This window comes from Acanthisitta chloris, unplaced genomic scaffold (genome assembly GCF_000695815.1).
Source record: "Acanthisitta chloris isolate BGI_N310 unplaced genomic scaffold, ASM69581v1 scaffold14162, whole genome shotgun sequence".
NCBI classification, from domain to species: domain Eukaryota; kingdom Metazoa; phylum Chordata; class Aves; order Passeriformes; family Acanthisittidae; genus Acanthisitta; species Acanthisitta chloris.
In genome coordinates this window covers 47,793-73,571 of record NW_008658890.1, presented here as the reverse complement: position 1 = coordinate 73,571, position 25,779 = coordinate 47,793, and the positions used below count along the sequence as shown (strand labels likewise).

At 37.2% G+C, this 25,779-nt stretch overlaps 1 protein-coding gene across 1 annotated transcript in view; it reads left to right on the top strand.

The window, feature by feature from the left end:
- Window positions 1-3: 3 nt before the first annotated feature.
- Window positions 4-25,779, top strand: part of LOC103796993 (nesprin-1-like) — a gene marked incomplete at both ends in the record, with an annotated part of 72,858 nt that continues 47,082 nt past the window's right edge. Inside the window, 19 exons of the mRNA XM_009069185.1 lie at window positions 4-69; window positions 3,940-4,076; window positions 5,023-5,200; window positions 7,157-7,339; window positions 8,852-8,995; window positions 9,325-9,480; window positions 11,000-11,164; window positions 12,271-12,443; window positions 13,285-13,438; window positions 13,576-13,719; window positions 15,190-15,354; window positions 16,249-16,566; window positions 17,334-17,489; window positions 18,160-18,330; window positions 19,044-19,370; window positions 20,650-20,802; window positions 22,122-22,289; window positions 23,253-23,429; window positions 24,276-24,422. Coding sequence (XP_009067433.1) covers window positions 4-69; window positions 3,940-4,076; window positions 5,023-5,200; window positions 7,157-7,339; window positions 8,852-8,995; window positions 9,325-9,480; window positions 11,000-11,164; window positions 12,271-12,443; window positions 13,285-13,438; window positions 13,576-13,719; window positions 15,190-15,354; window positions 16,249-16,566; window positions 17,334-17,489; window positions 18,160-18,330; window positions 19,044-19,370; window positions 20,650-20,802; window positions 22,122-22,289; window positions 23,253-23,429; window positions 24,276-24,422 — 3,282 coding nt within the window. The remainder of the gene's footprint in view (window positions 70-3,939; window positions 4,077-5,022; window positions 5,201-7,156; window positions 7,340-8,851; window positions 8,996-9,324; window positions 9,481-10,999; window positions 11,165-12,270; window positions 12,444-13,284; window positions 13,439-13,575; window positions 13,720-15,189; window positions 15,355-16,248; window positions 16,567-17,333; window positions 17,490-18,159; window positions 18,331-19,043; window positions 19,371-20,649; window positions 20,803-22,121; window positions 22,290-23,252; window positions 23,430-24,275; window positions 24,423-25,779) is intronic.

Here is a 25,779-nt window from a genome sequence, read left to right as displayed (position 1 = left end):
CGGGGGCTGGCGCCCGCCGACGGCAGCCACACGGACGCCGAGCTGGTGGAGAGCTGGCGCAAGGACAAGGTAAGAGCGCGTCCCTTTCCTAGCGGCGTTTCGGTCGTAGAGGGGTGGGCGCCGCGGGCAGGAAACTTCACCTCGAGAAGAACAATTCAATGTCTTTGTGAAAGGAGTTTATGTGAAACCTCAACTTTCCAAACTCTTTTCGTAACTGTGATCACGGCGAGCGGCGTGTGCAGAAGAGGTTCCTCCCCTTGGCCTCGGCTGTACAAAGCTCAGCAAACGCTGCCTGGATGTTAGGTGTTAAACCAGGACTCGCCCCGCGGAGCTGGCAGGCGGCTCTGGGATGTGCTTCCAGGGTGCTCCGTGCCTCAGGCTACAGCAGCACTTGATGGGGCAAATGAGAAGCATTTCCCGAAAGCCAAACGGCAGCTGGACTATTCATGTCTTAGAATTTGTTAGGAGTGTATTGAGCTTATACATGATATTATAAATATATTGTACATCCTATTGAGCGTGTATTGAAATGTCTTTTCCATTATGAACGCTGAGATCTTGTCCAGTATTTAAAGAAGCTATTCTCAAAACTGGTATAATTGTTAATTGCTTTGCTTCGGGAGGCAGTGGAATTTAGAGAAATAGAGGTTGTTTCTGCTCCTGATTGTTTTCTAGAAAAAGTCCCTTTGTATGTATCACACACACACAATATAAGTGTTTATATGTTTGCAACAATCAAGATAGATGTTTGTATGTTTCTCAACTACTGTGAATCACAGATGTTGATGAAAGATACAAAGTGTTTCCCTTTCAGGATCGTGTTGCAATCAAGCAGTTTCAGTAAAGGAAGAGAGGTGTGTAGTGCCTACTTTCTGGCCCCTTGACTGAAGTAATAGTCAAAAAAACCCAGGACACCTTCTCTTTGAATTGAGATTATTAATCTCCCTCAGTGTCTCTGCCAAGTTATTTCGGTGGCTTCCTCTTTCACAGAATTCCTTGCACAGATTTATGGAACTTGCCTGTTTGAGTGCCTGTATGTATCTGGAGGAGTAACAAAGCTGACATTACACTGAAGCAAATAATTGCACAAATATGCAAAGTCTTCCATGTATATTTATTTTTAAAAAGGAAAGGAAGATATGGGATTGTCATCAACACAGCAAACATTGTTCATTTCCTAAATGGAGAAATACCAAATTCAAAGGAGATTGTTTTTAGTAGTTGTATATGTATTATATATGTTGTGTAGCTCTATGTAACAACACTTTATTTAGCTTAGACAGTGGCTACTGAGGAAAATTCAGAGGCATTTCAAGATGTAACTGTGCACAGCCCTACTATGTAATTTTATTTATAGTTAGAGGAAATGTGACAGTAATCCTTCAATTTCTGGACCTCGGGATAGTATCTATTGTGAATGTAAAATAGCACTGCAGCTTTCCATTTCCATTGTCTTACAGTGATTCTGTTGCCATGTAAGCCAAGGCCACAGATTAAAAATGCATTTCCTAATTCTCAGAATTAGCAAGGTCCTTCTGTTACTCTGTTATACTCAAGCTCTGTTCCCTTAGCTACGTGCAACATATTTTGCACTTGGAATTCAGCAAATTATTTTGGTAATTGTCAGATTCAAAATTAAGTCCAAGTGGCTGCAACAGTGATATGAGTGCTTCTCTATGGAAAAATGCCATAGTTAAACTTACCCTGTTTTGCAAGTTACTGTTCCTGTTTGTCAATAACTTTTGCCTAAAGCTATATGTCAGAAAAAAAGGCAGAATAGTCTTTTAGTAGTTATTGAAGCAACTTATTTGAAACTGAAAAAGTGTATTGAAAACAGGCAGTTCTAATCCCGTGCTATTCTTTAGACATACTTTCTTTGCCAGAATAAAGAGCTGTTAGCATTTCATTATGGTGATTCCTGTCCTACACAATTTGTGACATCCTGTATTTAAGTAATGTCCATTGTGTCATTATTTCTAATGCTTTAAAAATAACATCCTTTAAGCAGTTTAACCTAAAATAGCATAAACAAAAAGTAGCTAAAGTTGGGGTTTTTTTTCTCTAAGCATCATTGCTATTACATAATTGCTTAATCCAATTGCTACTTTGTGTGACGTTGAAACAAACTGGCAGTGTGACTATTTCATATAACTGTTAATTATGATTGAATGGATTTCTGGTGTATGAGTGACTCAATGAAGATAAAGTCCATAATATGAGGATGAATAGTGTAAATCAGAGGAGTCCTGAAAATTCACTGTAGCAAAATATTTTTTCATGCTCTCAAGAACACATGAAAGTGTGTACATCTGATACATCTGAAGTGTCTCTACCCTCTATTTTACAGGGCTTCCTTGAGACCCATAAATGCAAACAGATTTCAGTAATGTTAATAAAATCAAGCTGTGATTATGGTCTAAACCTCTATTATTCATAGCCAACATATGCTTGTAGCTTTATTTTTCTCAAAACAGGTTGTTCTTCTTACTCTTCCTGGCAGTTCAGGTACTACATAAGAGGCGACACATATATCTTTTATCTGTCTTTACTTGCTCAGAAATGCACAATATAGATCTTAAAAGATAAATTTCACAGTTCTGAAGATTTTTTTATGGAAAAGAGATATGAAGCAACACAAAGTTGCTTGTTGGCAGCAGACATGTGATCTAAATCGCTGATTTGTGGCTCATACTATGTCTGTTGATCAACTTGCTAGACACTTGTCAATATTTCTTTTGACTTTTGTTTTGCATCAAGAGTTGTTGTAGAGTTAGTTAGTATTTTACAGGGAAAAGTAAGTGAACATTTTTATCTGTAATGTAGATTGTGTTATGTTTGGAAAATTTCTATATATATTTGTAGAAGTATATTATTGTATATAATTGTACTTTTCTTGAACATTCAGTTTTATGCTGATTATTACAAACTGTTTAAATACTATTTGTATTTTCAATCATCAATTGATATATAAATATATATATATTCAGAAACATTATTTGGGGACATTTGTGTCTCCCACTTCCATGTCCCTGTTTAAATTTGTCTTCAGATTTCATGTGATCTGTTTCTTAAGTTTATATTGTACGTTTCTTCCAGACTGGCACTTAGATTTAGCCAAACTAATCTGTCCATGCCAAACACTCTGGCCAGCCTGCACTGCAGAACCTCTGCTCTTACTCTAAGAGAAATGTCTGAAGAACTTAGTTCCTAGTGGGATGAGGAGCCAAGTCTGCACTGCTCATTATGCTGGAGTAGCTGGCAATATTCTGCAGAGTAGATGCTGTGGATGTCAACAAGAACTGTTTCTGTTGGGAGTACTTATCACACCTCTCCCAGTGACGCAGGCTAAGCCAACAAAAGCTTTTGGGTTTTTTTTGTTGGTTTAGCTGTCTCCAAAGCAAGAGTCTTTCCTGTGCAGCAATGACAGGCAGTAACCCAGTTACTCTCACAGAATTGTAAGCAGCTGTACTTTTACATCATGAGGTCCTCTGTGAAAGAGTTGATGCTGCTAAAAAGCTTTGTGTGTAAATTAACTTTTTGGATACAGCTCAAAACCATTTTTCCTGAATATGCTAAATTCTAGTCAATCGGCTAATTATATTAATATAAAAGTGAATAATTTGCTATTCCCTAATTCTATATACTTTTATATGTATACAGCTAGTTGAAAATACTGTAGCTCATTTATTAAAATGAAATTGTTATTGTAAAATGTACTTTGGGAGTATTTCAAGCTAAGGAAGTTGAGGCATCCATAAATTGGGTCTCTAGAAGCTCATAATTTCAAATAAGCTTTTGTAGGTTTGACTGCTAAAATACTCTTGGAAGTCAACTTAGGTCATAAATGAATTTGAATTTAATTTTTGATAAATTATGATTCAAAAAATTTGTGTCGGCTTTTTATGTTTACTCACCAATATTTTTCATTTATTTTAACAGGAAACATTGGATGCTCTGCTAAAGTCTGAACATATGACAGATGAGATCAAAACTCAGTTGAATGATCTTTGTAGATTTTCCCGGGATTTGAGTACTCATTCTTCAAAAGTTTCAGGGTTGATTAAGGAGTATAACAGGTACACATTCATCTTGTTTGTAGTTAATCAATCCTGTATGTGTGTGTGTGGGTGTGAACTTTTAAGGAACCATTAATTAGAATCTTAGAATTAGAAACAGAGGTATGCAATTATTAGAATCATTATTTTGATTTTGGTGTCAGCAGAAGTTATAAAGAGTAGTAATTTGTGGGTTTTTTTCTAAAAGCCAGGCTATGCCACTAAACTGAGCTGAAACTAAATGTATATTCACACCTGATCTGTTACAGGAGGAAACCTTGTAAAAAACTGTGAGGGAGCAGTATGTCTTATTTGTCTGAAGGAGAAACATGCTATACCAGACATTTTTCTTAATTTTTGCCTTCAGTTCACTCTTTGATTAGTTGATTCCTTGAAACAGGAACTAGCTAGGGGAGGTAGCTTTTGCTTGCTTTCTTGCCTTCTCTCAGGCCACTCTAATTTACTTGGGAGTGTCACACCTGCATTTCAGACACAAGGTTTTGTTGTTTCTTGCAGGGGATTATATCTTTTGGCTTCTGTAGCAGCAGAAGAAGGGTCCAATGACTTAGATTGGTCACTTATAACACTGTGGGCTTAACTGAGCCACAGAATTTTAATTGCAGTAGTTCTGTGCCCTGTCCCTACAGAGAGAAAGGGTCTTGCAGAATCTGTTCGTATTTAGGAGCACTGAGCCAGTCTCTGGAAACACTTATACCTGTCATATCTGTGACAGTTATGTCCCAATTTACATGCTTCACTTTGAAGAACTGAAAGCTTCTAACGGGTTTCCTGGTGCCTCAGTTAAGTGCATAAATTTGGTAGGAGGAATCCAGGTGAACCTAACCTTACCATTGTGTTTCAGAGAACTAAATAACAGCATTGTCACCTAACAGAGTCCTGCCTTTCCTTCCTCCCTCCTTGTCTCACTCCCTCACTCTCTTCTTCTTCCCTGATGTGATAAACCCAGCCTCTGCCTGCAAGCTTCAAAAGGATGTCAGAGCAAAGAGCAGATCTTGCAGCAAAGATTTCGGACTGCTTTCAGGGACTTTCAGCAGTGGCTGGTCAACGCAAAAGTCACCACTGCCAAATGCTTTGATGTGCCTCAAAATATCAGCGAAGCTTCAGCAAGTCTGCAGAAAATCCAGGTAACTCTATAGCAGTAAAAGATTAGTCTAAGGGAAACCAAATCACTTTCATATAAAGCTCAGATTGAATTGCTTGATTAATTGCTTGTTTTTTGTTAATGTTATTTGTCAACACTAAAGGTGACTAAGTGCAAGGAAATAAACTTTTTTCTTAGTTAATTTATTTTGTTTAGTTTAATTGTTGGGCTACAGTTTGTTTGTAGTCATTATCTCTCATGATAATTTTCCTTCTCTTTTTCTTTTTTACAATGGGAAAAAAATGTTTTTAAAGTAGTAGAGTAGTGTAAAATCAGAATGATATCAGAATCGTGTCTCAGTACCTGGAATTATTTCAAATGTACATGAATCTTTTAAGTCATATATAAAAGTAGAGCCCTTATAGTTCAATACTAGAATTACATTGCATGTAGTGTGTGCAGGCATTTTAAAAGTATATTTTTCACATAAAGCTAAAATAAGCCCAAAGAGGTCTGTGGAAAAGAATTACATAATGCGACTGTTCAGCCTGGAGTTAAATGGCATAACAGGAGAAATTCATATCTGTTTCTCAGAAAATACCAAAAGCCAAATCACGTCCTCCTCCTTTTGGTAAATTCACTTTCCCTTGCTTAAGTGGTTTACTTAAAAGTGTAAACAATGCTGTATTAATATATCAAATGTTTGGCTACACCATATTGAGAATATCTTTAGAGGAAATAGCAAGAGGAAAAGTCCTAGTTATTTTTTTATATTAAAAGTTTTAGCAAGGTTGGAGGTTTTTTTTTCAAGAGTGATAACATTTTTTTCTTTATCACAATGTAAGACTTGTTCTCCTCCCTGAAAACTGCTTAAGATGAGACAAACGTTTGGTTTTGACTGCTCTAGGACTTCTGGAGAAATCTTGGTAGCCTGCATAAACTTAAAATTTTATTTTTCTTGGAAGTTCATGTCCTGTCTGTTAGCACATTTGGTATCATTAAGTCACAAGGCAGGTATATCTTTGATTTTAATATAGCCAGAACTTAATCCAAGGATCTCAAAGCTAACAGACTCTTTGCATTCTCTACTAAGACCTCTAGTGTAACACAGAATCAGAACCTGAACCAGTAATTTTAGTATCACGCCTGTTACTTCTGGGCATGGATATAACTTTATGATTATGGATATAAAACTATCTGTGTATCACATAATCATGATGGCAACAGTTTAAAATATTAGTATTTAAGACTGCTAATGCTCACAAAATTTTTAATAATTACAAGTTATAAAAACTTTATCCCAGTATTTAAAAATATCTCTGTTTCCTTACATTACTTGCACATACATTTTTCCACACACTTCTTGCATATAAGCGTTGTGCAAAATTTCTGTAAAGAAAAATACTTTCCGACAGGGAAAGTAAGGATGCAGAGGGATAAGTCACACAACTTAGGTATTGCTCAGGGTCTGAGCTTCAGCCCCCACTCCCACACACCCTTGGGAAGTCCAGCGTAGCTGGAGCTTCCTCATGGGCAAGGCTTCAGTCCTGTGTGTGCCTCTGAGTGAGCTGATGTGTTGCCTGTGCCAGGATACCAGTTCCCTGAAATGAAACTGCCATCACTTTCTGTACCCTGGATATTTAAAGAAGTACAATACCTAAAGTATTTATTAGGTATTTTAATGCTAAAATACCTAATAATTACTGAAGAAGTATAATAGTACAAAATGACCAGTAATTGTCTCGTGAAATACAGAACATACAGGTAATCCTAGGGTCCTAATGTATACATTATTTAGACACATGGCACTTCTGGAATAAGTATCTACTTTCTGTAAATCCCATAAATACAAACCATATTGAAATGGAATGTACTGAAAGATGCATTAGTATGTTAACAAGCAGAAACAAGAAACTCTCATCCCTGTAAAATTTTCTGGGAGCTTGCCTTTATTGAGACCCAAAGTTCACCTATTAGCTTCTTTTATTGCTATTTTTAGGAATTCTTATCAGAAAGCGAGAATGGGCAACAAAAACTAAACCTGGTAGCATCCAAAGGAGAACTGCTGTGCTCTGTTTTACCAACGGAAAAGGCGAAAGTTATCCAGGACAAATCTGCTACCGCTAAAGAAGACTGGAAAAATTTTATCACCACCCTCCACCAGAAGGAATCTGCATTGGAGGTATTGAACCAGTCACAGTGGGGAAAGACTGGATCTAAATTTCCTCTTTGCTTCTGTTTCAAACAGCACAGTTTAGATTTTGTATATAGCTGTAAGTGTTTATGATGTGACAGAACTGATAAATAGATGGTTTCAAGAAGTCTGGTTCTCCTGCTTACATTTTACTGTTGTTTACTTCTATCTTTATGACCTGATTCCACTTTGATTTAAGTGGGGTGTTTCGTGCAGAAGGGTGTTGTTCAGAATCACTGAAAAGGTAGCAAAGATGGCAGTTGCTCAGATTCATTAAAGTGTACTGGGTTACTAAAACACATTTTCTTTTTTAAGAACTGTTTTAGCACAGATATCTGTCACTGTTGCTGATTGAATAGTCCCAGTACAGTGTGTAAATGTTGTCTCTCTTGCTTAAAACTGGTGAAATGTACTTATTTATTCAAGCAACTTTTAAAATAAATGCTGTTGCTTCCCTCTGTTCAGAACTCACAATTCAACCAGCACTGGAGGTGGATATCTTAGAATCATAATCTCTTTTAAGGCATAGGTTTTAAGGTCAAAAGGTCTTAGCTGGAACTCCCTGCATAGCATAGGAGAATTAAAGTTCCTAAGCATTCTAGTCTCAAACCAATGCTGCCTAGACAGCTGAGAAAAATTTTAAATACATTCAATACATTATATAGGATAGCACTTCAAAGGTAATTCTCAGGTAGCAAGGACTTAACTTTCATCATCTCAGGGTTGCCATGGAAAGAGGTTAGTCTTTTTGAATCAAGCACTTTTCAGACTCATAGATTTAGTATTTATTTCTGATTCTTAAGTGATAAGGGAAACTGAAAGGAAAACTAAATACATCTGGGAGAACAAAATAAAATAACTAGGGCACAAGAGCTAAGGTGTCTGTTTCATATGAATTATTTCAGATTTCTTTTTTGAAATAACACAGAGTAAGCCAACAAGAAAAATATGCAGGCATTGAAGGAATGCCTGCATATCCCTTTAATGCACACATATTTATGACCAAAATTGTAAATTAAAAAGGAATATAACCAGAAATTAGCCCTGGGTTGGGTTGAACTTGATCAGACATCACCTAGAAGTAGAGGCAGCCCATTTAAGCAGGTGTCAATGTGAATGACTGCAGGCAGATGTCAGGTAACTCCCAATTTATCCCAAATTAGCCTTTCTTCAGACTGCCTTAGTTATGTGAGTTAGGCTTAGATTAAGTCAAAGCTTAAAGATCTGTAAAGCTTTCTGTTCAGATGAAACTTGCTTCAGCCTGCCCTCAACTGTGTAGTACATCATCGCCTCTATTTTGTTTTAAAAAATGTGTTCTCTCAGACTATTGCAGTGTCCATTTGTGGGATAGGAAGAAGCAGAGCTGATGTAATCTATTTGAAGAGTTGTGTGTAATTTGACTGCAATTGCATATTCTTTTTGTGTGCTTGACTTGTGTCTTGTGCATTAGTTATGTCCAGAGCAGTGGGACTGTTGAAAGAATTTTGCATGTCTTTCCAGAGCTTAGAGATCCAGATGAAAGACTTTGAAGCAACTGCTGAGCCTCTGCAGGAGTGGCTGACCACAACTGAGAAGATGGTACAAGGAAGCAGCAGTCGGCTCCATGATCTCCCTTCTAAGAGGAGAGAACAGCAAAAGTTGCAGGTGACTTTAAAGCCTTTATAACACAGCGAGACTTTCTTGTCCCATCATTCTGGACTCACTGATTCCTCACAAAAGCTTGATCATTCTAGCATCCTGACCTCTAAATAAGATGGAAACTGTTTTCAGGGTTTGCTGTTGATGATCCTGTTCCATCAAGTTGTGCATCTCCACATTTCTTATGACATGCTGCTTCATTCCTGTCACCTTATGGTGTGCCTTTCTCAGCAAACTTGCCATATGTCGCTTCTATTTTCCATGGCACCTTCATGTTTCTCTATTTCCTGCTTACTTGCACCCACTCTTAATATTACCGTGCTTGTGCTTTACAGTCTGTCCTTGAGGAAATAAGCTGCCATGAGCATCAGCTCAACAGGCTAAAAGAGAAAGCTCAGCAGCTGTGGGAAGAGCAAGCTGTCAGCAAAAGCTTTATGCGCAGAGTGTCTCAGTTGTCTTCTCAGTATCTCACTCTAAGCAATCTGACAAAGGTAATGCACCCAGTGTATGTGCTTTTAAGCAATTCCTTTGATGTATGTGGTGAAAAATAAAGACTGAAATGTGAAACACTGCATTTGTCTTGCTTGTCTGCTCTGTGATATGTCTGAGCTATCTTGTCTTTCACACTGACTTTAAAGAGTGGAAAGCAAGGGCTGTGAACAAAAGGTAACTGTGATTTGGTGATTTTTTTTTGTTTATTTTTATTTAAAAGTGTATTGATTAAGAAGTAAATCCCATCTGATTATACAATGGTCAGGTTTGATTTTATTTCTAGCAATGAAGACAGTTTTGTAATAAGTGGCTCCTAAAATATGTATTTTTAAAAAATTAGAGGAAGTTTGGTTTTATTAGAAAATACAGAATGCAGAAAAGTTATTACTTAATCTCGTCCTATAATGATGATCAATTGCATTGTAAGTATATTTATTCTATAGATAGTTATACCATCTCTATTGTATAAACAGATAAAAAGGCCTTCATATTAGGACTGTTATTTTTCACAAAGCTCATGTCATGAAGGAGGCTTGATATGGAATTAGGCTTACAGTTGCTACAATAATAAGAATGATTAAGAATATAGGAAATGTGTTATGGACTAATAATTCAGAAAGGATTTGTGTTTGGGGGGATTGCTACTTTGTAATATTCTACTTTATCTGTGGAAATAACGATTGCAAAACATATCTAGATCTGTATGACTTACTGAAAATGATTGCATGCATGCCCATAATAAATTTTCATGTCTACAAAATGAGAAAGTGAAAGATATGTGAATTACTAACATAGGCTTAAGTGAACAGAACTTGTAGTAATGTCGGGATGAGAAGAAGGAGTGAAAGGCAGAGGATATGTAAGACTTAACCTATGAGAGAAAACCTGAAATTCTTTGGATAGCCATGGAAACTTGAGAAAGATACCTCATAAACTTCCTAAACCTGTTCACTTACTTGTCTTTAGTTCTCTGTCACAGTATGAAATACACTCTGGTCTATGTTCCTGTTCCCCTCAAGCTTTTTAGCAATGTAATTCGAGCATTTATTTTTAATTCATATGGGTGTCAGTGCTTTTTCAGAAGAATGGGAGTCATTGAGGAAAACAGATCTGTCTTTTCCAAATATCAACAAAGTAATGTTGCCGCAGTGGCTTAGTTTCACAGGCTTGTGCATTGGCTGATTTCACAAGTTATCTTCCATTGCAGCACTGACATAGAGTTTAGGTGTGATTTGCCAGATGTTTAAGAAAAAGTGAAACCAGATAACTGAAGCTTTAAATTTAGAAAATAAAAAAAGACATTTCTGAGATTTTCGTTTGTATGATATGTTTGAACAAGTCATTTGTGCGTGTGTGTATGCAAAATTCATTCCATTCTCAGTTGTACTTGTAATTATCACTGTGTGAAGCAAATTTCCACGTATAGCTTATGAGACTTGTTCTAAAGTCCTTAAGTAAATATAGGGAATAAGCAATCCTTTGAATAGCTGCTGGTCCTAATTGCTGTATGAATTGCAGGAGAAAGTTTCCAGAATGGATAGGATTGTAGCAGAGCACCAGCAGTTCTCACACACTGTCAAGGACCTCCAAGACTGGGTTGCTGATGCAGTTCACATGCTGGATTCCTACTGTCATCCCACTGCAGACAAGAGTGTTCTGGACAGCCGGATGTTAAAACTAGAGGTATGGAAACAAGAGTCCAGTACCTGCTATCTCTAGATCTATAAGAAGAATGCAAATATAGGATACTTAGTTGTTGTGTATTAGTCTAGTGACTGTTCTTCAGACACTGATTTTCAGTTTACTCAGAAAATAACTCATTTTGTATCAGAAAGAGCTCATTATTAGAACTTTTCTCTAAGAAGGATATAAGGACTTTTATAACATGGAAAACTACAGATATATTCTTAAAGTACTCAAAAGATGTTGTGTGGCTGCTGAAGGTTAAATGGAAGAAGTAGGATATTCACTTGTTAGTTTAATATACTTTTCCTAGATCTTACAATTGATTTGGAACACCTTTTCCTATAATTGTTTGCTTTTAAAATGGTCACTACAGTTAAGAAAATAGAATATATTGATATCAATGCACAAAAATATTGAAAAGCAATGTTTAGAAAACAATACCTTTTGTGTATTATTGATGTCTCGGATTTTGAGCCAAAAATCCTCAAAATTATAAGGATGCATCAAAAAGTAAGAGATTGTAGCATAATACTAAAATCTTGTTTTGCCCTTTGTTCATTGAGTCTTTCAGGTTCAGGCTTTCAGGCTTTTCATGACTTTGCACAGTGTTAGAAACTGTTAGTTTGCAACTGCACAGCTCCAGGTGGTGAAGTCTCTAGGCTGATGTTGCTGATGGTCTACTGAGTTTACATCTTGGTACCTTTATGATGCAAATAGATCCAAGAGTGGTAGAACTGCATTTCAGCTCTGGAGAAGAGCTTTGTCACTGTATCTTATTTTCTCTGTGAATGAATCCTCCTGTTTTTCATCTAAATGACATTTCTTTTGGTATGTCAGCCTTTCCACCCGACTGTACCTTCTCTGATACACTGTAAGTACCTGCACAGGATCCATGAAAACTTCCCTGTCAACTAAAATTTTTTTCATAGCCTAAACCTACACTTTGGAAGTCACTTCTGCCTTGTGAAGCCCAGCTGTGAACCCCACTGTCCCTCTTCCAATTGACTGTACAAGGTGCTATATTTACATGTTCCAGTAAAGCCAGTTAGACTATTCATGACCAGTTAATGACAAAAATAAAGTAATATCTGCTTACTTTTTAGGGACTATTGGCAGTGAAACAAGAAAAAGAAGTCCAAATGAAAATTGTTCTGGCAAGAGGAGAATCTGTTCTTCAAAATACTTCTCTGGAGGGAGTACCAGTGATTGAAGGGCAGTTGCAAAACCTGAAGGACAGCTGGGCTTCTCTTCTGTCTGCTTGTATCCAGTGCAAGAGGTAAAAAGAGCATGAGGTGCAGAATAATGGTTATCAACAAAGCACCATCAAAATTTGTGAAAAGTAATTCCCTGGATTTTATTATTGCAAGAGTCAAATTCATGTAAAATGACTTTACATGCCAAACCCTGCTGGTCTAGAGGCTATAAGTGACATACTTGTTTGAAGTACAAAAAGGAGAGGAAACTGAGTGATCTAAACTTTATTAACACTAATTTCTAATGTACTCTTAAAAGGGGATTCCATGTTCATAATCTTGTTAGTACTTTACTTTGTGTTGCACTTGATGCCTTGAATTGTTCTCAGAAATGAGAAGCTCTTGTCATGGACATTAATGTTTGCTCTGTCAAGATCGTGTCTAATTTTCCACTTGCTAGCATTTCACAGAATGTACTGTAATTACAGTGTCCAGTAGTGCTGCTCCTAGTGATAGAAGAAAGAAGTATAGGGAAAAAATGTAGCCTTCTTTGGTGGAGCATCAATAGTTGCAAACATTCCAATTTAACAAGACAAAGGTAACTAAACATTAGAATGCAGCAACTTTTGAATGTATGCAAAGGGACAGAAAATTTCTGATTCTGGGTCTTATGCTTTCAGTTGAATTTTGTTTACTAAACCTAGAACATGTCAGCTATCTACATAACTTGCAGACCTCCTTAACATTCCAAGTTTGGAAAACAATTTCTTTCTATCAGCAAAACAGTCCTCCTAGTTAAAACCTGCATGATGTAACAGACTACTTGATTGTGATATAGAGAATTACTGTGTATGACTATATCTCGCTGCGTAAATAGCATGGGAACCTCCACTATCGCAACAAATATGTATTTTTGAATTGCAGTCAACTGGAAGGAGCTCTCTCCAAATGGACAAGTTACCAGGAAGATGTTTGTCAGTTTTCCAAATGGATGGATAAAGTAGAAGCAAGTATAAATGCTTCTGAAAGGCAATATGCTGAACTGAGGGAAAAAACAGCTGCTCTCAGCAAAGCAAAGGTGTGTTTGCTTTACAACAGATGAGCAACAAGCTCATATCACCTTGTATGCAACAGAAACCCTGTGGAACTGCAAGATTAACCTGTGGTCTTGCTTTAATGCTGCCCTTTGATAAATGTGTTCTTTCTGTTTTGCAGCTACTCAGTGAAGAGGTGTTGAGTCACAACAGCCTATTGGAGACAATTGAAGCGAAAGGAAGTGGGATGGCTGAGCATTATGTTGCTCAGCTTGAACTCCAGGACCTTCAGGAGCGATATAAGTTACTCAAAGAAAAAACAAGGGTACAGTTTTTCTTGATAGCAATTCTTGTTCACTTGGCAACAGGGAAAAACTCTTTTCATTGATCATTTATTTTATTTTATGAGGAGTAAGAGTTTGGGGACAACTGTAACTTAATGTAACAGAAAGCTATTAGGGTGATTAATAAATCTGTGTTCCTGTACCACTGAGCTTCAGCTCTTTTTAGAAAGGTTCTAAAAATCTAAAAAAAATCATCAGGAGAATAGTCTGAGGACCTCCACGTCAAATGGTCATTCGCTTCAGCACAGATATAATTTTATCCATTGTGACTGAAAAGTTCAAAGAATCTTTGAACCTGTGATTTGCGTAAGTGTAAATTCGCAATAAATGTTACCAGTCAGTCAGGTGATTCACAAATGGTTGACAACTAGAGAGGTTTATTATTGAGCACAAACCTTGTTAGCAAGTAAACTGACTCTAATGGCACAAGCATCAGTACTGCATTTGCTCATAAATGTTGATATTTATAAATCTGGAAAAGATTGGGGCACAGACAGATCAGCCTGGGTTTTAGTGGAAGATATAAGATAAAGAAGAAATAGTGTTAGATTAAAGCTAGGTGATTGTCTCCAGTTAACCCAAATTCTTCCATGGTAGTTAAATAATACTTAATGTATGCTCAGACAGGCAAATTTATCTTATGTTTATCTTATGAGCCTACTGCCCTCGAATACAGCCTGTCTTGCCTTCATCAGAACTTGATTCCCCATTCCATCATTTTTTAGAGCATGTGAATTGCATGTAGTATATTTTTCTTGTGCTTAGATAGACTAGTCTTGTGCTAATATATGACATCTTTCCTTCTGTACCCCAGATATGGTAATGTCTTACTGCTGAGTTGTGAAATTATTATAATTCACTCACCCATATACACAGAAGACTTGCAGTCCGTTATTACTGTGCTCTGCAGTGACTGCCTGCAAAGAACTTGGGTAGTTTTCAAATATTAGGTACTCTCAATAGAAGATTATTCTTCCACTGGCAAAAACAGTCATGCAAAGAAAAAAAATGCTATTTCTAAGCTCATATGCTTATTAATCACTTCAGCAAAGTTAATTTAAATTGATATAAAACCAAAAAAAGTCTTTTGTTATTAGACACTAAGGTGTTATATAAAAGTAATTCCAGATCCAAACTTTTAAGTCGCAAACTTATGTGAAGAATCTTGTAGGACAAGTATCTGTACCCTGACATATGCCCTCTCTTTCCTTGAGATTGATTAAACCATCTTCAGAAAGCAGGTACTCTTGAATTCTGGGAAAGCTCAGCATCAGATACAAACTTTTCCCCTTGATGAATGTATGAATTTTATGTTTTCTTGTTTTGATGATACACTTCAGCATCAGATACAAACTTTTCCCCTTGATGAATGTGTGAATTTTATGCTTTCTTGTTTTGATGATACACTAAGATATATATATATACATATATGTAAATATTTTAACAAGCAGGAGTCAGTAACAAAAACTGAAGGACTGCTTGCCTTACATCAAGACTACCAAAGAAATTTGAAGGCTTTTGAAGTATGGCTGGAGAAGGAACAGGAAAAACTTGACTGTTTATCACATCTTGATGGTGATGCCCAGGAACAGGAGGCAACGCTCCGAGATTTACAGGTTCGTAATGTGTGACACCCTAAGTAAAACAAAAAACAACCAAACAAAAAAAAAATCCTGTGTATAAAATGACAGAATAATATTGATTACCAGACAGAAACTGTATCAATAGCCACCTGGAATCACATTATATATAAGCACTTTGCTGCTCAAAAGTGTTTTCAGTAAAGTTAGTGGAAATATTGTTGCTCGTTTCCAGAAAGAAATGTCAGGCCTTGAACAAAATCTCCAGGCATACTAATGTTTTCTTGCAAGTATTTAATTTGTGTTAGATGTTGGTCTGTCTCTTCTCTTCCCTGTGTTTCATAAAGTATCAAAAGTATTTCCATTGGCTTTATATTTTCTAATTAAGTTCTAATAAGCATGAAAATGCCACACATGTCCAGAAGAGGATATTAAAACCTATTTTGGAATGTTGTCTCAAACATATTTAAAAATAAATAGGTTGTTTATTTTAAAAGATTGAAGCCTCACCTTGTTCCTTGCTTTTAAACAGATTCAATTTTAGAATCTGTCTCCTCACCACATCTGGAAAGTTTTGAATTTAAGGCTGTGATGAATGGATTATATCCATCCCATGCTGGCTCAGGCAGCTAGTGTTTCAGAACTGATAAACTTAGCAGGAGGGGAAGGAATTTAATGCATGCTTTGTCAATAATTTTCTGCAGTTGACTTGTCAAATAGTGATATTTGGTTTGCTTTGTAAGTGATCATGCTATCACTGGTGTTCTTAGAGATAGCACTATCTCCAATATGTGCTTGACCATAACTAAAGGTAACTGAAGATAACTAAAGGGAATGCTTAACTGTCTTAAATATAACCAAGGGGGTTTTTGCCATGTGTGAATGCAAGCTGTTAATATAGGGTATATAACCGTAACTCTGCCTTTACAGGAGCTGCAAGTCCACTGTGCAGAGGGACAAGCATTACTGAATGCTGCTGTCCATGCCAGAGAGGAGGTGATTCCCTGGGGCATTCCCCAGATAGAAGACCGAGCCCTGGAATCCTTACGGCAGGATTGGCACGTTTATCAGCACAGGCTTTCTGAAGCAAGAAGCCAATTAAATGCCACTGTGAGCAGACTAAGGTTAATGGAGAAAAAATTTCAGAAGGTTAATGACTGGTTAACAAACCTGGAGGAGAAAGTTGCTATCAGGACTGGGAGGCAGTCTGGTAGAGCAACAAAGGAGATGCAGCTTCAGCAAATGAAGGTAAAGGATAGAGTTAAGGCATTCCTTGAACAAAATAATATGTGAGGTTTCCATGTAAATTCTTGGTGCACTGTGAAAATGAGAGCAAACATTGCAATTTATTCTGAGATGGTGTCTAAAATGATGGATCCAAGACAGCTTTGTGCCTTCTGAATCCAGGTTCCTCCCATTTTGCTGGTAGAGATATGGCTATGCTAGCGTTGAAATCTTGCAGGGAGATCTGGAATTCATATGCTTAGTGGCACATGAAGACAAAATGAGTACAAAGATTGGTACTGGAGTGGGAAAGAATAAATACCACAACAAGAGTAAAAGGTGACCAACTGTCTTATGAAGCCTCTGTTGTGTCAATGTAATGATTCTCCTTTAGTCTCTGCAAAGAGAAGACATGGTTCTGAATAAACACAGGAAGTAGATTTGAAGAAGTTCAAGGTTACACTTTGCAGTCACCTTTAAAACTTCAGGCAAATTCTATAGGAAGTCCAGGTTGCATTTCTATTTATTTTTAGGGCTTTTTTGGTGGGGGGGGAGGGAGCAATAAAAAAGTTTGAATCTGTTGTAATGAAATGTAGTCCATATAGTATGAAGAAACTTCCAGCATATTTGTTATATTAATCTTCATCAGATTCTGGTTTATTTTCCTGTTGTAAATCCATGTTTGCAACCATGCATTTGTTTTCCTTCTCAATGATTTCCTGACTTAGTTACAGATAAATTTCCGATATGCTTAAGATGTTTAAATAAGCTGGATAATGTCTTTGTCATAGAAGTGGCATGAAGACATTACAATCTACAAAGATGATGTAGAGGAAGTTGGGGTATTGGCTCAGCAAATACTAGAGGAAAGTCTCACTGCAAGTAGAATGGGAAGCCAGGCTACGCAGCTTACATCTCGCTACCAAACTCTTCTTCTTCATGTCTTGGTAAGTAATGAAAATTAATTCATTGTAACATCATAAATTTTCACTTAAGAGGCAAATATAAACAGACTTTGGTAATTAGAATTTATCAGAGTTTATTCATTACTGTAGACTCAGTGCCATAACATTAACATATATATTCATATATACACACTCACATACATGTAGATTTCATTGCATTAAATGTATTAGAGAAATATAATGAAGATAATGCTCTGTTCCTATATTTTTTGACAGCTTCAGGAGAGAAATTCATAATCAAGTATGTTTGAATATTAAACAACCTCTAGAGAAATGTTTTCAAACTGTCACTGAAACACATAGACATGAGAAAAATTTGAATTGGTAAGGTGCAGTCTTTAGGTCACTTCAAGTAGCAATTACTTCTAAGTACTGTAATCAAAAGTTACAATTCAAAGTTCAAACTGTAAGTACATTTTCAGTGTTTAGTATTACCTCAGTTTTAATGTTAGGGATTGATATATGTACTCCCTGACAAGACCTCTGCAAGAGCTATCCACTGTTTCTGAAAGAACTCAAAACCTATGCATTTAATCTTTGTATATCAAACTTTATTAATAAATTGAAATTTATTGTTACCTTTGGCCAATAGCAATGATAAACATGTGGGTGGTCCTTGTTTCTTCCCCCTACCCTCCATATTTGTTTGAAGGAGCAAATAAAGTTTCTGGAAGAAGAAATACGCTGTATGGAGGAGTCAGAATTGGCCTTTAGTGCTTACACAAACTGGTATGGAGCTACTAACAAGAACTTCAGAAATGTGATTACCAAATTTGATGTGGTTGATAAAACAGCAATGGAGAAAAAAGTGCAGAAACTAGAGGTACAGCTTTCTTGAATGCGATTTTTGTTTCTGTTCATTAGGAAGATGTTATATTTTAACATACATCATAACAGCTGCTCAAAATTCTGACTTTTCCTAGCCCAGATAAGCTAAGGGGATAAAGCCCACACAGTATAAAATTTTCTGTTCTAATGTCATAAACACATTAGATCACAGTTTGGCTGTTGTGGTTATGAATAGCCCTAAATAATATAATCCTGTCCTTCCATAATGCATGACTATGTGTTAGGTTAACACAAGTATATTTTCTGGCAGTATGCACTATGGCAAGAAGTCCTTCCTATTTCTGCTTGTTGCAATAACTCAGAAGTAAAGCTCACATTTCATCTCAGAGTTGTAGATGAGCTTTTCATATATCCTGCAGCTTAAAAATTACACACTAAGGCAAAACTTTCATCTGTTCCAGAAATTGGAGTACAAATGCTCTCCTAATAGCCCTCAGTTTCTCTGTTCATCTTCACAAGGCCAGTGCAGAACAGGACCATTTGCTTTACACTCTTCCTTCTAGCTTATCACACGTTAACTCCAGGCAATTTTGAGTCCACTCAGTTTCCCTATCAATTCCTTCCATGTCCTTAACAAAATTTAAAAAATATTGTTAGCCTCTCACTGATAATGGAACTACAATTAATATTTATTAAAAAAGGCAAGAGTTTTCATACATTTTGTGCTAACCAACACTTCCTTCACAGCTGCTATTGAGTGATATGGACATAGGCCACAGTTTACTGAAATCAGCTCGTGAGAAGGGGGAGCGAGCTATAAAATACATGGAAGAAAATGAAGTTGACCAGTTAAGAAAAGAAATTGGAGATTATGTGGAACAGCTTGAAGAGCTGGCTGGCTCCATCAGGAAAGAGCATATGACTTCGGAGAAGTGTCTTCAGCTGGTTAAGGAGTTCTCAGACAAGTACAAGGCACAGACTCAGTGGGTCACAGAGCACCAAGCCATCTTACATGCTCCAGTGGAGCCAAAGAGTGAGCTCTATGAGAAGAAGGCCCAATTGTCCAAATACAAGGTAAAAAGGGGTTAGCTCATTGTACTCTGGAATTGATTTTGTCCTGGTGGTTCTCAATAAATCCTTTGATCCAGATATCCAAGTTTCTACAATAAATCCATGAGATATCTCTGATTGTCAAAGAGAAAATATGCATGATACCTGTGTCTACAAACCAGACTGAGCACCTGGATTTGAAATGTGAATGTCCTAGAAAGGCTTCCACATCTGACTATTTCCTGTCATGGAGCAAAATTCTTTTATGAGTACACATATGAGTAATTGCATTGATCTCAGCAGAGTCAATTGCTATTTAAGCAAAGATAGAAATCAATTGGTCTTTTTTTCCTGCAGACGTTGCCCCTGTTTGCATTGACTTAATCAGCTTTCTGGTTAAAGCTGGATGTCCCAGCTCAACTAATATCTAAGACAGTTAGCTGCTATGACCTCCTCTGTTTTTAGTTAGGATTTTAATTTAGTGTTTGAGGTTGTTTTTCCTGTCACAAAAATGAGTAGAAAATTTGCCAAGAAACCTTATTTCTTCTCCTAATGATGTTTTTGTAAAATACTCCAAGATTACAGACATTTCACAAAATGTGTGCTAGGTCTTGCTGAGGTGGAGCTAACTCTCCTAGCAGCCCATATAGTGCTGTGCTTTACATTTGTGGCTAAAAAAATTGCTACTAACAGACCATTGTTTTGGTTATTGCTGAGTAGTACCTACACAACATCAAGGCTTACTCTCTGAAGCTGCCCACTGTCCTGCCAACTTCTCTGCTCAAAGTCATATGTCACAGCTGTGTGCTTGCCTTCTGTGTGTTCAGGGTGTTGTCATCTCACTGTCATTTGACACATGCTGGCATATGCCATGCTGTCTGAGCCAGTGGCACAATGACATAACAGGTTGCATACTCTTAGGCACTCGTCTGCATGCCATCTCATTAGGGGATACCTTTGGTGATACTCTCCCACCTATTTGCAGAATTTGTTCCTCTGAGCAAGTTTTATTGCTGGCACTTGCCCTGTTCACACAAATTAAATCCCTTTGCTTCGCCAGCTCCAGACTGTCACTCATACTACTGGCCACTCAAAAAAGGAACAATTGCTATTGGATGCATACAAAGTTGTTGCCTCAAGGTGTGGCTGAGAAACATAGTCCTGTAGTGGTAAGCAAAGCTCTTCTTGTCTGGAAAGGATGATACATACCTTGATAGAAGGCTGTGCTTCAGATCAAAGGCACATTAGTGAAATAGATCTTCGGTGTTCAATACATGCATTTTAATTCTTGCTTGCATTGTAGTCCATACAACAGACTGTTCTGTCCCATGAGTCTTCAATAAAGTCAGTGATTGAAAAAGGAGAGGCACTTGTTGATCTGGTGAACGATGTGACTCTAAAGACCAACATTCAAGACCTTCAGAGCAGTTACGAGGAGCTCTGCAGCACAACAAAGGTAAAAAGCCTGAAAGAAAACTCAGGGTTCTTCCAAAATGCTATATTTTTGCCTCTCTTTGAGAAGTTGGCTATTTGTTTCATGCTGTCATATCTGTACACAGAGCCAGCTATATTTAATTACTTTTGATGTTTCGGTGTTTTGTTGTTTGGGTTTGGGTTTTTTTTTGAGGGGGGGAGGGTCAGGAGTGACATTTTTCATATTCTTGAATATGAAAAAACCTACCTGCATAAAACTAACAAGAGTAGCTGAAATAAATTTTGAGTGTGGCAGGTGATTTATACTTCATAACACTAAGGGGAAATGTATCAGTGACTAGTCTGTACTATTGTAACTATTTTTAATTGCTTTTAATAGATTTCTAAATACATTATTTCTTGAGACAGATGGCCTTAAATTATACCATTTTTGTCTTTTGTTTCTACTCGATCTCCCATAAAGCCTGTTTAATCTAGTTTAGTTGTTGCATGGAAATCAATGGAGAAAAGAAATGGCAAGATGGCTATAATTTAGTTCAGCAAGGGCATTATTAATTAACATTGGTTCATTAGTCCATGTGTATGTAGTACTTTGAAAGGTCTAATACTTCTAAATACGTCCTAAAGTATGATTATTCCTAAAGCTTTTAATAGGTTATACTCCTAACAAGGATAAGCTCTGAAAACCATGTTAGTACTTGTGTTTGACCTAAGCACCTTTAATTGCCATCCCATCCACCAAAAGGAGATGATTTTATTTTTTCAAAGTTGATTTTTAGTTTAAAGACTTTCCTATGATCTGTACCACAAAAGTGCTATCTGTTGCATTATATGTAATGTTGATGGCTTAAATGTAGAGAAGCTTATGAAAAATCACTCTTAAAAAAATAAATACATTTAAACTCAATATTTACTTTCTTAATTTGTCTACCACAGTCACAGGCAATACGTATGTGCAAAGGCCGTAAGTAGCAGGGACACAACCGTATTGGTAGGTCAAATGCAGTCTCTCAAAGAGCATGTAATAACTATTTGTAAGTGAATTTCATGTCAAGTTGACAGTGTTCATTTTCTCAAAGTAAGGAGATCCTCGGTGTTTTCCTTAGTCTTCAAAGTATGGTATTTCATCTGGAGTGAAATATTGCTCAGTATCACACAAGTAACCTTTTGATGTCTTCCTTTACAGTCTATTCATGTGAGAGTCCCTCACAGGATTATAAATTTAGATGATAACTCTTACTATGCTTTCAAGCTGCTGGTGGTTTTTGGTTTGTTTGGTCTTTAAAAATTATTGTAATTACCTGAATATTTAATTTAATTTTGGTGATTGTGGACCTACAGGCGTACATGGAAACCTTAGAGGAGAGAGTAAAAGAACATGAGGATTACAATAGTGATTTGCAAGAAGGGGAGAAATGGTTATTACATATGTCCAGCAGATTGGTCAGCCCTGACCTCATGGAAAGTAACAATCTTGAAGTAATCACTCAGCAACTAGCTAACCACAAGGTGGGTTTGATATTGGCAATCCTCCTTTGTCTGGTGAAATAGAATCTTTCTGCTTTTCTTCTCTGCCTCCACTCCAGAGCTAATTATTTGTCATTCACCTGTTTTATTTCTCTTACTGCTATGTAAGTAAGAATCAGTGTCATTAATGCAGGTAAGAAATCTAACTTGTTGTTAGCATCGTTTCTTGGGTGATACTGTATCTGCGCAAGAGCTTTGCTGTACTTTGATCTGAATTCTGTGTCAGATTTTTGCTGAGACATCTCAGGAAATAAACCTCCAAAATCAGATTGGGGTCATTTTGCTCTTAAGGTGTTTTTAGCTCTGGAACTTTTAAGATCAAAAAATAATTAAAATTTTCAATTTTTACCTTTTTTTTCCCCATCTGTCAGGCTGTAGTGATAATTATTCAATACACGAAAAGTTAATACTTTCAAGAAGATAAATTAAAGCAAAATCTAACCTTCCCCACCACTGCCTGAAACTGAGATTCCAAGACAAATATTGAAAGCTTTAAATTCATTTTGATTAGTGTGTTATTCTCTAAGTATCCTTCTTAGATAAAAATTTGGCTCCCTCAAAGTCAATGGAAAGAACTGTCCACTGTGAAAAACCTTATGGAATAAGATATGATTCAGCATGAGATTTAATTCTCATTACTAGACAAAGAGAAGCTGAAGAAGCCCTGGAAAGCATGCAACAAAGGAAGATTAATGGCAGTTTGGGGGCCTAAGCATATAGTGTTTATATATTATGACAGTGCTACTGATGTTCCTGTGGGATATCTATGTAAAGGCTTTTGACATTGACTTTACAATAAACATACACTCTAATAGTTTGACTATAACAATACATGTTGTCTGAAATTCTTTTTCAAAATCTGAAGATGAACAGTGTTTAAAGGAAGGGAAAAAAAAGTTCTGCATCACAGTAAATTTCTTCAAAAGTATTTTATCTGTTTCTTAGGCTATTATGGAAGAAATTGCAGGATTTGAAGATCGTTTAAACAACCTTAAGAGTAAAGGTGATTACTTGATCAGTCAATGCTCAGAACATCTTCAAGCAAAATTTAAGCAAAACATACAAAGCCATCTTCAGGGGACAAAGGACAGTTATGCTGCTATATGTAGCACAGCCCAAAGAGTAAGTCTTGTTTCAAAAGTGGGTTTATGCCATTTAAGAATAAAATACATTATTATTTCTTTGAGCACTTGTTTCTTCAAATTATGTAAAACTCTTTCTGTTGTTTTCATTGAAGTGTAGCCTACGGGTTACTAATGTAGCACTTCATCATTATTGTGATACAGTTGAATTCCTTGTGATCCAAATAATGCCTTGCAGCCAGCAAAACTAGCTGCCTATCAGTTCGTACCTTAATCTCTCCACACCCTCACTACCTTCATGGTTAGACTAGCTCCGGAGCAGCTGCAGCAAAGAATTTAGAACCATTCGTGCCTCAAAAACTGGGTAGCAAATTGCACTCTCAGTGTCGATAGTTTGCATACATACATAACAGGTCTCAAGTATGTGCTAGGAAATACTGTCTCTCTTATTAAAAACAGAATATACAGTTAAGAAGGGCTAGCTGGGTCATTCTGTTAATGCAATTAGGAGATCAAGCCAGCAGTCAAAAAGCAAGCAAACAAAAAACAAACTAGAAAAAAATAAGCCAACAAAATCAAAACATTGCATACAAAATCAATGGCAAAATGTTGAACAAGAATACACAAATAAGAGGCCGTGCACTTCATGTGCCTCTTTACTTTTAATTCCCAGAAGTTGTGCATTAGATATTGTCCATCTTCTTCACATATTAGCCAGTTGCGGTGTTGAGGGCATAAGGAGCTTTCAGCCTTTGGTACTTTTATGTACAAGGGCCAAAATAACCACAGTCTTAAAAATTCTGTTTATCTGCAGTTTTCAAGGTGGGAGAAGAGAGATTATGATGGTATTTGAAAATGTGATAAACTTACAAAATATTTGGTATAGGTGTACCAGACTCTGGAACATGAACTCCAGAAGCATGTTAATCATCAGGATACCCTACAACAGTGCCAGACTTGGCTGTCTACAGTGCAGTCAGAGCTAAAGCCAACTACCTGGACACCTTTCAGCCTGGCAGATGCAGTTAAACAGGTAAAGTTCAGCATTTGAAAAAGCTCAGTTTTCCTTAATAAGGTGAGTTCAGTTAAGAGCTTTAAATTAAGATAAATTAAATATTCGCTAGCCTTGTCAGAAGGCTGCATAGACTCATTGTTCATTCCCAGCTCCAAAAGGAATATCTGGAGTGAAAAATAGCCACAGGTGAAAAACAAACAAGACTTTTGCTAGCTCTGCTTAATGCTTAAATATGTTAGCTGAAAAATGTTGGCTAATTAGATACTTCACAGATATGTTTTATCTTTCTGCTTATCCAATTGCCCATCTGTCTACTAAGATTCCTATATGAGACCTGGTTTCACAGTAACATGGACACAGAGTCAATTATCAGGCAATTAAAACAATTTTTCAGCCTAAGAGCATAGAGCTGCCTCTAGCCCATATTAACCATTAAGACAGGCTTCTCTGGTTCTTGATTATTCTTAGTAACAATGTGTCTGGTAACATTGGTAATATTTCTCAGTGACACTGGATTTGTCCCTTGTTTTCAAATTTAACTGGCATGTGCTAAAAGTGCTGGAGTTCACAGCTGTCTCATCCAACATCTGGCTTAATAGAGACCTGGAAATACTAGAGATGGCAGATCCACAATGCAGGAGAAACAGGGGTTGACAGTGGGACCTGCAGGGCAGCACCTTCCCAGTGACATGCAGACTGCAGCCCAAAGGTGAGGTTAGCCAGAGTCCCCCAATGTCATCCATGAGCTGGAGATCCAGTCTGTAGGAATGAAGTGAAGGCAGTGGCTCAAGGCAGCAAGGGAAGGAGGATCAGCCAGGCACAGATACACCTATAGTGTAGCTCAGGTGAGGTCCATGGGTGAGTGAGTGACTGAGCTTACATGCAGCGCTTGAACTTCTGTATATTTTTCTGGTGATCAGGTCCCAGCTAGGTTGACTCAGGGCTGGTCCTAAGCAGAAGTAGCCAAACCCCATGGAGAGGGGAATAGAGGCTGCAGAGCTTTTTAGCATACTGAGGGCCCTGACCATCCCTGAAGATTAGGGACCTGTTCCTGTGCTTGACTATTTTTAGTGTGAAAAGTAGTTTCCTTCATTTAGGAAGAATACCTTCAGACCTGCCCAGATGCCACGTACTACAGTCCCATATCCCCACAGACCTTTGCTGTACTTGTGCCAGTTTTCCAATATCTCTTTTATGGGGGAATAGGGAAATTTGGCCAAATACATCACAGACAGCTGGACAAGTGTAAGTACAGGAGAATGATCACTTCCCACAGCTTGCATTCTGCATTCTTGCTAATACAGCCATTTGGGGTTGCCACAAGAGCACACTGCTGTTTTATTCAACTTTTTGTCCACAAGGACCCACCACTGGC